Source organism: Azolla caroliniana, unplaced genomic scaffold (assembly GCF_043228905.1).
Source record: "Azolla caroliniana isolate FFs.n. ecotype wild unplaced genomic scaffold, voAzoCaro1.0.p SCAF_1, whole genome shotgun sequence".
NCBI classification, from domain to species: Eukaryota; Viridiplantae; Streptophyta; class Polypodiopsida; order Salviniales; family Salviniaceae; genus Azolla; species Azolla caroliniana.
In genome coordinates, this window is record NW_028230436.1 from 5,497,678 (window position 1) to 5,510,038 (window position 12,361).

General features: G+C 37.5%; 1 protein-coding gene across 1 annotated transcript; it reads left to right on the forward strand.

The window, feature by feature from the left end:
• The first annotated feature begins 1,390 nt into the window (after window positions 1-1,390).
• On the forward strand, window positions 1,391-11,039 carry LOC147868587 (beta-adaptin-like protein C). Its single transcript, XM_087321118.1, has 16 exons — window positions 1,391-1,580; window positions 3,728-3,865; window positions 3,987-4,184; window positions 4,257-4,370; window positions 5,069-5,319; window positions 6,036-6,171; window positions 6,356-6,535; window positions 6,643-6,735; window positions 6,918-7,129; window positions 7,792-7,855; window positions 7,931-8,110; window positions 8,624-8,716; window positions 8,790-9,187; window positions 9,552-9,741; window positions 9,851-10,054; window positions 10,300-11,039. Exons 2-16 carry the CDS (start codon window positions 3,779-3,781, stop codon window positions 10,612-10,614), a joined length of 2,715 nt encoding a protein of 904 aa, XP_087177244.1. The 5' UTR covers window positions 1,391-1,580; window positions 3,728-3,778; the 3' UTR covers window positions 10,615-11,039.
• The last annotated feature ends 1,322 nt before the right edge of the window (window positions 11,040-12,361 follow it).

Genomic DNA, 12,361 nt, shown 5'->3' on the forward strand with positions numbered 1-12,361 from the left:
AAACCTGGACCATCTCGCTTTCCTCGATGTTCACATCGATGGAAGCTAAGGAGTCGCATATGTCCTTGATCTTCAAGGTATAGTCAGCCACCGACAAATCACGTTGTCGTAGGTTGCTCAACTCTTGTCGGAGTTGAAGCTTCTTGGCTGTGGTGCTCGTGGCGAAGATCTTCTCCAGATTTTCCCACGCACCCTTCGGCGTTTTTGCATCCCGAACGTAGCTTAATAGCTGTTCGCCCACACAAGACGTGAAACAGTACAACACTCTGCTCGCTGATTGTTCCCACGCCGAGAAGTCTTTGTGTGTCGAATCGGGTGCTGTGTCATTTGCTCCATCGACATAGCTCCAGTAATCGTGTCCGAGCAGGTACTGGTGCATCTTGTAAGACCAAGACGCGTAGTTGTTTCTGTCGAGCTTCTCCATCGGAAGCGAGCTAGCCATGCCTCTATCCATCGGTTTTGCCTATTCTTCTTGGTTGGTTTTTCTTTCAAGCTATGTCGGCTGCAGAGGTTCTCAACCCTCATGCTCTGATACCATGTAAAAGATTATGTGCGGAAGCAATAGAAAACCAAACACACAAAAAATATGCAGGTTTAATGGAGAGCTTGAGTATGCACAGTACGCGGGAGAGACAGAGAGAGAACACACAAAAAACTCAATTCAAAAAATACTAACTCTCTGTACATACACCGTGCTCAGTGAGCACCTTTTATACAAGCCTTGACAATCGGGCTGACACAAGTACTGACAGTACTTGACTGCTCATAAATGAGCCTCGACACTTACTCCCAAAACTATTCCTTACGAGGAATATCTCTTCTAACGGCCTTTCGGTTTACGCATCGATACGACCTCTCGTTACGCACCGATTTGCGTATCCGTTTTACGCACCAGTCCAGCCTAACCGATCGGTCCCAACCGATCGGGTCCTCGGCTTGCTCAGCCGATCCGGTCGATGTTGAGCTTGTCTCTCAACACTAGGCCAGTGGTTCCCATCTACCGGGACTTCTTCTAGGGTACCCTACCCACACACTAGAAGGGACGGAATCGGAAGGTCGAGAGCTAAACGCTAGGCTAGTGGTTCCCATCTACTAGGACTTCTTGTGGGGTATTAGCTACTCATTGGAAGGGAGGAACCGGAAACTTGAGAGCTAACGAAACGATTGAAGCTCGGTTGTGGTTTCCGTGTACCAGAACTTTCTTCTAGGGTACTGGCCTGACTCAGCGGAAGCAAATTGATCCTCGATTGAGTGAGTGAGTGATCGTCCTGTGTGTGTGTGTGTGTGTGTGTAATTCTTCTGCCAGAACGGAGAAACCCAAAATAAAAAAGCTACCGATATTTGTAAATGAACCCACGAATTAATTCATTTTTATTCATTTACTTAGCTTCTACTGTCTTCCTCTCTTTCTTCTTCTTCTTCTTCCTCCTCGCCATCTGTCATCGACATCGCCATCGCCATCACCATCGCCTGACTAAAACCCTAACTCTGTGTCGATTCGGACTCCCTCGTCTTCAGATCTTCGCTGGTCCTCCCTATCCCTCCTCGTTTCCTCAGCAGTAGACTTTGTACTTCCTCAGGTGAATGCCAAATCTTCACACGAGGTTTCTTACCTTCGCTTTCTATGTGGATTTCTTTTTGGTTCTCGTAAAACCTGCATTATCAGATCTACTGTTGGAAAAGGTAAATTTTGCATAAACTGGGATGATGGACGATTCAAAGAGTCAGATCTTTGTATAGTGATAGTGTGATTTAAGCAGACACAGCTGAGTCTAAATGAAAGAGATAAATCAGTCAATTGTGGCCAATCATTAGCTGAGCTTATACCCAAGAAATAAATCTGTCAATTGCTGCCAATTATTAGCGTATGCCTAATTTCGTCATCGTAATGTTGCATAAATTGTGAGACAAAGTAGATCAGACAGATCCGATATTTTTGCAAAGCTTCCTGGATTAAGTAGCTTCCACTGCGATAACTAAAGAAGCAATAGATAAGTCTGAAACAGATGAAACAGTCAATATTATCCATGTCCTCACTGATTTCTGCATTGAAATATCACATAAACTGTGATGAGAGGTCCAGCAGACAGGTTTGATCATTTTATAGTTTGTAGGATTTACATAAATATCAACGATATAGCTTAAGAACCTAAAACTCAGTATATATGGCAGGAATATAACAGCTAATATTATCCATGTACATAAATAGCTTATCACCGAAGTTTATTAGTATCCTGATCGAGATTTTGCTCCTAAAATAACTGGTCAGATAGATCAGACCCTTATATAGTGGTTTCAGTCCTAATATTTGTTATAGCATTCACTCTTCATGGTTGGGATAGAACATTCAATATTATCCAGTTCCTTGCACTGTGACGAGAAATGATCAGAAATGCCAAATCATTGTAATGGTTGTACGATTTAGCATTCAGTAAGATGGCATCAACTACCACAGCTCCATGAAGATTGACAAATCAATTATTTATCCATGTCCTTGGCTTATCATTCAAATTTCAAGTTTTTTGTCATCCTTTTTGATTTAAAAAAAAATATTATTCATCAGACAAATCAAGTTGTAGGATTTATTGTTCATGAAGACAGCTCAATCAGTATGCCAGAGCGAGAACAATTAATATTATTATCTATGTCTCCTTAACTTATCACCTGGTATCAAACAGTCAGTGTTATCCATGTTCATAGCATATCAGTAAAAATGATCATCTTCCTAATTGAGATTTAGCGTAAAATGTGACAAGAAAGCTTGTTTGGACAAAATTGATCATTGTATAATGGTTCTTGGCCAAATATAGGTAATGTTCACTAGAACGGCCTAAGCAGCTACAGCTCTCTACGTATGTGAGAAATATAAAAATCAATAGCCCTAGCTTATCACTCAACTTTCTTGGTTTGTTCACTGAAATTTTGGATATTCTGCAATGAGGAATAAATCAGACATATCAGATACTTAGATACTTTTAGTAAGTCTTAACATTGATGAAGATAACTGAAGAAGCTATGAGTCAATATTCAGGCCACAGGTGAAATAAACGGTGTTTAATATTTTCCATGTCCTTAAGATTTTCGTATACCATATTGCATATTGGTTTCCACATTAAAATGCAGCGTAAACTTTGAGAAAAAAACCAATAAGACAGAATAGATCATTGTACAAAGTCTAAAGGGTTTAGTAGGACCCACTCTATCTAAAGCTGCCACACCTCCGTCTCTAAGCTACATATTTGATTAGTCAATATTATCCATGTCCTTAGGCTACCACTCAACTTAGTTTCTTCATAAACCACTTTCTTCTTTCCTGTTTATGAGCATACGTCTTTTATAAATTTAGACATGGATATATATTTGATATGCTGTACTTCTGAAGAATACTATGACCATCAGAGAAAGTGAGAATCATTCATAGTGATTGTGGTTTCCTCATAAACCATGTTCTTCTTTCCTGTTTTAATGAGCATATGTTTTTTAGAAATTGAGGCATGGATATATGTTTGATATGTGTAGTTATGAAGAATACTGTGACCATTAGAGAAATTGAGTCATGCATTCTAATAGTGAAACTGTTAAGGGGGGAACACCTGATTCCAAATTTAATTCATGGATATTTTTTTTAGTGTTTATGCTGTGGTAATCCTTGATGCATCATGAGGGGCATAAGTTTTCTGAAACCCTAGTGTCATTACTATCTGTATAAAAGTAGTTTTTTTGGCAGGATAACCGTGAAAGAATTTCTGATAATACACTACATTAGTTGGAAGAGGCAATGAGTGGCCATGATTCTAAATACTTTTCCACCACAAAGAAGGGAGAGATCCCAGAGCTCAAAGAGGAGCTCAATTCACAGTATAAGGTATGCGTAATGAGTTCAGAAAAAAATAAAAATCAGGATTTGCCATAGTAATTGCATATGCTATTTTTTCTGCTGTATGGATTTTTAGCATAAGCTGCTTGAAATTTAAATATTCGTACAGGACAAAAAGAAGGATGCTGTGAAGAAAGTAATTGCCGCAATGACGGTTGGAAAGGATGTCTCGATGTTGTTCACTGATGTGGTAAACTGCATGCAAACAGAGAATCTAGAACTGAAGAAGTTAGTGTACCTGTACCTTATTAACTATGCAAAAAGCCAGCCAGATCTTGCAATTCTTGCTGTCAATACTTTTGTAAAGGTTGGTTGTTCAAGTTCATATTATGTAAAAAGTATGCTCTTCATGCTATAATGTAGTTTTTGTCTGATACAGGATTCACAAGATCCAAACCCACTGATACGTGCATTGGCTGTTCGCACAATGGGATGCATCAGAGTGGATAAAATAACAGAATATCTCTGCGATCCTCTCCAGAGATGTTTGAAGGTGATATATTTCCCTCAATATCTAATTATGCATGCATGGGCATTATGCATCGATCTTGCCATTAGTGGATTGTCATTGATAATTTGATTTCATATTTTTTTTTCATGATTTAGCATTGTTTGTTACAAATATTGAATGCATGTTAATAGAAGTGTAATAGCATCAAGCATCTACTTTACGTTCGAATTCCCAATGACAGTCTGTGCTTTCTAAAATGGTTTTCTCTTTAAAATATTGTAACTCTTTGCACTATTGGGGTTCTTGAAATAGTATTATGATACTATTGGATGCCTTTATTTCTCTGAATGGTTTTATATTTTTGTAGGGTTCTTTGTGAAATGGTCATGAAGTTTGTTTTTTAATGTCTGTCACATGTCTAGCCTGTTCCTTTTAGTTCCCCATTATCATGAAATTTTGTTTTGAAGGTCTGTCATATGTCTGGCTGATCCTTTCATTTGCTGATTCCAAGTTTCAATCGCTGAGCCTATTATGGATTCGTTGATGATGAACATTTTAGTTTCTCTCTCCCACTAGATTTTAGTTTAGCTCACAGAACTTTGATGAGATATTATACAATATCATGATTGTAAAGGTTGTGGGTCTCACAGAAGATTTTAGCCTCTTTAGAGATGTTAACATGATCTTTCTTTCTCTCTCGTTCACTATCTCACCCTAAAATGTTTGCTATTGGGTTATAGGATGATGATCCATATGTTCGCAAAACAGCTGCCATTTGTGTTGCAAAACTATATGATATCAATGCTGAGCTAGTTGAGGACCGTGGTTTTTTGGAGACATTGAAGGACCTTATATCAGACAGCAATCCTATGGTGGTTGCAAATGCTGTGGCTGCATTGGCAGAGATACAGGAAAGCAGCAGCAAATCAATTTTTGAGATCACAAGTCATATACTCTTCAAGCTTCTTGCAGCACTCAATGAGTGCACAGAGTATGTGCTTACTAAAAATAATGCATGTCAGCTAATCATGGCGATTCCAATAGAAAGCTATTTCATTGATTGTGCCATGTTTTTGTTTTTGTTTGCTGCTTGTTTTCTCATATTTATTTTGCCAGTTGTATGATTGAGGGCATAGTACATAATATACTTGAATGCATCGGCAAACATTCTTTTTCATATGGTTGCAAAAGAATGCGTATGTTATCAAAACATTCTTATGTTTTTGTTTTACACTTTTACCTTAACTTTCTTACCTTAAAAACAAATTTACCTTATAATAAATAATGAATACAAAGTTATGGTATTTACCATACTTTGAGGGTGTTTACCATACTCGAATGCGAATGCACGTATGGTATGTATGGTTCATATTATGATTGAGAGTGACTAAATGTGTATTCAGATGAATGAATGCAAAAATACTTGGGATTGAAGTTAAAAACTCATCGTTGAATCATTGAAGAGTGAGACCATGATATATGTGTGGATAGAGTTGTAGAATTCAATGTGTTTTGCTTTCTCTTTGTTTGGATCATCTGAGAACAATTCCAGACAGGCCCTGGTTCATTCATCACATATATACTTATAGACATCAAGCTTTGTCCTTTCAGAATCCTTAGTCAAGTTTAGAGTCGAGCTGAATTATGTTCTCTTTGTATATCAGTTTATGACCTTATGATATTTACTAGTGTACTCAATATTTTCAGATGGGGCCAAGTATTCATCCTAGATGCATTGTCTAGATACAAAGCAAAGGATGCACGTGATGCTGAGAACATAGTGGAACGGGTGACTCCCCGCTTGCAACATGCAAATTGTGCAGTTGTGCTTTCAGCAGTAAAGGTGAGAATTGCTCGGCAACTAGTAGTTCAATCTTCTGACATTGGTCACCTGATATCTTTTATGATTTTGAAATCTATATCCACCACAACATCTGGAATTCTTGAAAAAAACTATGCATATAAGTTCCTTCTTTTCTGAAAATTATTTGCTTTCCTTGTACACTCACTGTTTCTATGCTTTACAGGTTATTCTACAGCAAATGGAGCTAATCACTAGTGCTGATCTAATACGCAATCTTTGCAAAAAGATGGCCCCCCCACTTGTTACTCTTATCTCAGCAGAGCCAGAAATACAATACGTCGCTTTGCGAAATATCAATCTAATCATACAAAAGCGACCCAATATCCTTGCTCATGAAATAAAGGTGCTGCATGATTGAGAGACATCGTTTCTTCCTTTTGGGTCGTTTTATTGATTGTTCTCCTCTGAAGCCCTATAGCTGCAGAGAACTAATTATGGTATTTCTTTAAGGTATTCTTTTGCAAGTATAACGATCCTATCTATGTGAAGATGGAGAAGCTTGAGATCATGATAAAGCTTGCGTCAGACAGAAACATTGATCAGGTAGTTTTAGTATCCATTTTTCTCTGGTGACACTTCTATGTGCTTCTTTTCCATGTTTGGAGTTTCTCTTTAGAAATTAAATGAGTGGCTTGGCATTTGCACCTTGAACCGAGAAAATTTCTTTTGCTACAAACTGTGTAGAACTTGCGAATTAGAATTGGAGGCATATTTTGTTTTTACAGGTGTTATTAGAGTTTAAGGAATATGCAACAGAAGTTGATGTCGATTTTGTTCGGAAAGCTGTACGAGCTATTGGACGGTGTGCTATAAAATTGGATAGGGCTGCTGAAAAATGCATAGGTGTGCTGCTGGATCTTATTAAAATCAAAGTCAATTATGTTGTTCAAGAGGCCATCGTTGTCATCAAAGACATTTTCAGGCGCTATCCGAATATGTAAGAAGTTACTGTCCTCTCTTTCATTGAATGAAAGTTCCATTAATGAGTTGCGTTCAAATCTTTCCTATGAAACATCATATTTTCAATATGCTAAAAAAGGGACATATCATTACCTTAACTTTCCTATCTTTTCAGTGTGCAATAAATGTATATAACCTTAAGATACTGGACAAAAGCTAATTGGAAGAGAACAGGGGAAAGAAGATATACAGAGGGTATACAACTATGTTGTGTTTTATGATATCAATCATGAGTCATGACAAAGTATCTATCTTCATCCATGAGTCTTGAATTGAGAAAAAAAACTCGGTGAAGGATAGTTTTTTGCTACTTTATTGGAATCATCTACTAATAGCTTTGAATGGCCTTAACTCATAGTGCGGTTATCTCTCTGAATAGAAAGGGGTGAGGATGGATTGTCGCCACCTTTACAGAGTGTAGATAGGACATTATTACTGGCATATCCATGCGGAGCATTTGCAATTTAAATATGGTAAAAGGGTATCTATTAGACCATCAGACAGTTGTGATATGTAATCCCATGACCTTGCAAACCTCAACATCACATTTATGGGCTTTATCTTCATAATAACAAAAATAAAATCTTGATATCATATTTAACTATTTTTTACAACCCTGTAAAAATGTGATCTTTCCAGGTATGAGTCAATCATTGCCACCCTCTGTGAAAATCTGGACACTTTAGATGAGCCAGAAGCAAAGGCAAGAAGTTTTCTGTATGTTACACATTGATTGTCTTACATATGATGTTTTTGATTTATCATTGATACGCTGCAGGCTTCTATGATATGGATAATAGGGGAGTATGCTGAGCGGATTGATAATGCAGATGAATTGCTTGAGAGCTTTCTTGAAACGTTCCCAGAGGAACCACCCCAAGTCCAGTTGCAGTTGCTAACAGCTGCCGTAAAGCTTTTCTTGAAAAAGCCCACAGAGCGTCCACAGGAGATGATACAGGCATGATTGCTTAATCATACTAATCCTTTCATGATGCGTGTAGCCTGATGCATATAATGTAGTGCATTCTGACTCGTAAGAGTTTGTTTCTTTTCTATGATTGAAAGACTTCCAATTTGAGAATTTTGAGAAATTGTTCTGACAGCTTATGATTGCATCAGTCCCTCTTTTCATTTAGTTGTACGTTTCAAGTATGTGCATGATGAGAAACTGTTCCCAAGTTATGGCCTAGGGTTGTCTAGATGTAAGAGAGACTGAATCTCAGATAATGTGAAAGACAGAAAAGCTTCTGTTAGTTATTACTTTGCCTTTATATTTCTGAAAGGGTCAGCTACATCCCGTGCGTTAATGAAGCAGTTCTTGAATAGTTTAATTGGACAAATGAAGGTATCAAACCTGTCATGTAACTGGATTTATCACAAGTCACGCATTTATAGATATGTACAGCAGGTATATTGGCTAAATGTTCAGTCCTAGTGCCCTAATCAGCAAGTACTATTTGCTATTGTACAGGTTGTGCTTAATAATGCCACACAGGAAACAGACAACCCAGATCTACGTGATCGAGCATATATCTACTGGAGGCTGCTCTCAACAGATCCTGAGGTAGGAAAGTTGATACTGAATCTTTTGTATATTGATACAGATTTTCCTGAATGGTTGTATATGATCATTGCAGGCAGCAAAGGATGTTGTGCTGGCAGAAAAGCCAACCATAAGTGATGACTCAAACCAGCTCGACCCATCTTTACTCGATGAGCTGCTAGCAAACATTGCCACACTTGCTTCGGTTTATCATAAGCCTCCTGAATCATTTGTAAGCCGTGCAAAGATTACAGCCCCACGTCCCGAGGATGATGAGGAGTACAGTGAAGGGCAGAATTCAGGACAAAATGAGTCTTCTGCACCTATTTCTGAGGCGGTTTCCACATCAGCTGCTCCAGTTGCTTCTCGACCCCCTCCGCAGAAGGCGGCTATTCCTCAGCCAGCTCCTCTTCCTGATTTGCTGGGTGATTTGATAGGGCTTGATAATGCGCTTGTCCCTGTGACTGATGCTACCACTACAGCTTCTGCTGGGTGAGCATGCGCCTCTGAGTGAAGCGTTGATTTTGATCTTTCATGGTTGATGTAATTTCTTTGAATATTTTGTGGTTCATGCTTGAAGCATTGGTTTGAGTTTTCAGAGTCAATGTGACTTTGTTTCATTAGCCACGTTTTCATTCTTATTTGATTTTTTGTTTGTTCATGTGATTTTGGTTTTGTAACCATGCTTCTTGTCTTCTTTGCTTTTTCATCATCCATTTTGCTTGATTAACTCGGCTTTTCTATTCTATGAATTTTTCGGATTCCATGTGAATTTGCTTCATTAACTGTGTTTCCTTTCTTGTTTGAATTTATGTGACTTTGCTCCATTAACCATTCCTTGCTTTTTTCTTTGCAGGCCACCATTACCTGTTATATTCTCGAGCTCTGCTGGGCAGGGGCTACAAATTTGTGGTCAATTGATTCGACGAGATCGAGACATTTTCTATAATCTTCTCTTTGAGAACAATACACAAACTACTCTTGACGGTTTCCAGATACAGTTCAATAAGAATACATTTGGCCTTGCTGCTGCTGGCCCTTTGCAGGTACACTAGATCAGATCAGATTTTTCTTGTTGAATTCATGAAAGAGAAAGTTTCAGCTACCTGGAAGTACTATATTTTTGAAAAAGAACCACATTTTTTGATTCTACAGGTTCCAACATTGCTTCCTGGGTCTTCTGCTACCACTCTACTTCCTATGGCTTTGTTTCAGAATTTGGCACCAGGGCCTCCAAATTCTGTTTTACAAGTTGCTGTAAAGAACAACCAACAGCCTGTATGGTATTTTACAGACAAAGTTCCTTTACAAGCACTCTTTCTGGAAGATGGCAAGATGGAGCGTAGTACCTTCCTCGAGGTTTGGAACATATATGTTTCTTTTCTTTTCATCTTCACATATTTTACCTCACTTTTTAAATAGTTACCAGTCTACCCCTACGTTTCTAGAATCACCAGATGTACCATCAAGTTTCCAAGTTTACTGGAATAATTGTAATATTTTTAAAACTGAGGGGTATGCTTATAATATTAGAGAATTTAAGCTAAGAATATCTTGGTGTTGTCACTCCTGATTTCTAAAAAATATGCCATATTTTGCTGCAGACATGGCAGGCACTTCCTGATTCACACGAGGTTGCAAGAGACTTACCGAATGCTTCCATAACCAGCGTTGATGCAACTTTGGAGAAGCTTTCTGCGTCAAACTTGTTTTATGTTGCAAGACGAGTACTAAAGGATACAAACCAAGAGGTTTTATACCTCTCTGGGAAAGTTCCATATGTTTCCGGAAAGTTTATACCATTCCTAGTTGAGCTTACTTTTCTAGTAGGTTTTCCTGGTGTCAAGTGTGCAGTGAAGACACCAGTCCCCGAGATGGCACCACTCTTTTTTGAAGCCATAGATGCATTGTTGAAGTAAAAGCTAAAAAAAGTATGAACAAAGCCCCTATTGTGTCATGTGTAGGAAGGAAAGCATAGGCACAACTGAGTTGTATTAAAGTTAATACTTCTACGTCAGAAGAGAATTGTATGTTTAGGAATTTCCTTCTCCTCACTTGTACCGTAAAACTTAAAAGGAAGATCTTGTGTAGCTAGGTTTTGGTGGTGTTGGGGCATGATGGTATGGTATCATGTAATAACTGGAAGGGAACTCCCCCAATGAACATATTACGGTACACATGCTGCTGATCAGTTTTTGATTCAAGTATCTGTGACATCATCTTATTGGAAAATTTTGAACACTGGACTTTACTTTTCTTGAATCTGTTGGAAAATTCCACAATGCATTGGGCGTTTTTCAGCATTTTCTGAAATAATCTGTCAATGTCAAGCAAGTTTCTTTTACCAAGATTATAAGCCAAGTTCCTTTTCATTTCCATGCTTGAAATTGGACGTTATAGGGAATTGGGAGAAGTGCTACAAAATAATTTGAAAGTTGCAGGAATTTTGTTCCTTTTGTACATATCTTATGGCATTTCTTTGTGAAAAATGCTCAGGTGAGCACATGTTTGTGTAACCCTATTGACACCAAGGAAGATGTTATACAACTTGAATTATACCACACTCGTATTAAAGACTACTTAACACAACATGTTAGTCCCATATGTGGAGTAAACAAATATAATTATGTCATTAGTTTGAGTCTGTGGGTGTATTTTGTGTTGATCCAAATCACGATAATGTTGTTGTGAATGTGGTTCAAAATTCCATTGGGAATTTATGTTAGGGAGAAACTTTGGAATGATCACGAGTTTTTCTTGTATTTCTAAGTACTTAAACTTTTCATTATCGTCATGGTTTTCTTGGATCTGCTCTTATATGTGCTATTTGAGCGAGACCATGGTCAATTCATGCTTGTGTACTTGGAATACATGCTGTTCTAAGTAGTCAATTCATTTTTCACTTTTAAGATCAATTAGAGATGTTTGGGGAAATAGAAAAAACTGAGCGTTTAAGGAAAGATAAATTTGTGGGTCTGGCAAACTGGTGCAACAATTCTATGAATTTAAGCATTCCAATAAGTCATTAAATTACAATGCTCAATAGAACATTATATGTTCAACGACAATGTGACAACATTAACCTTGATATGTTAGGCTACTTTAGACTTCCGTTCACAATATTGTTTATAAATTCACTTTAAAGTCTTAGCAATGGGTTTGATGTTTTGGACCATGGTCATTTTTTCAACAACCTAGTGTTCAAAATGACGGGAATGTGTTCGACAAGAGATTACATGTCGTCGTACTTAGTTTTAGGTCATGCAAACTTTGCTCTTGAAGAACTAGAGTTGCAATGTTGACATTCCCATTTTTCCATAGCTTAGAAAAAGTACATTTTAGAAAACTTATTTATTTATTTATTGAGCTCTGATAAATGATTTTATATGAGATTTTAGAAAACTTATTTATTCCATTTTATATATGGAATTGCCAATTTTCTTCTCATAAGAATCATATTGTATAACATAACAAAATTTGATTTACCAATGTAGTTTGTCTTGCTCCCTTAAGCACCAATTAATTAACTTATCTAATTACCTCAGTAATCTACCTATCTAATTTCAGTAGAGAGATTGATAGGGTGTGTGTTGCAATATAAATTATGTATAGCTCAAACAAATACAATGCCCTTGTTTTCTTCTATGAATTTGTCTCAAATCAAAG

Bases quoted from the DNA above. Each gene is read 5' to 3' on its own strand.
- LOC147868587 (XM_087321118.1), top strand. From the start codon at position 3,779: ATGAGTGGCCATGATTCTAAATACTTTTCCACCACAAAGAAGGGAGAG. The intron at 6,736-6,917 runs GTAGTTTTAGTA...TTGTTTTTACAG, and splicing joins CAGACAGAAACATTGATCAG to GTGTTATTAGAGTTTAAGGA. The intron at 8,111-8,623 runs GCATGATTGCTT...GCTATTGTACAG, and splicing joins GTCCACAGGAGATGATACAG to GTTGTGCTTAATAATGCCAC.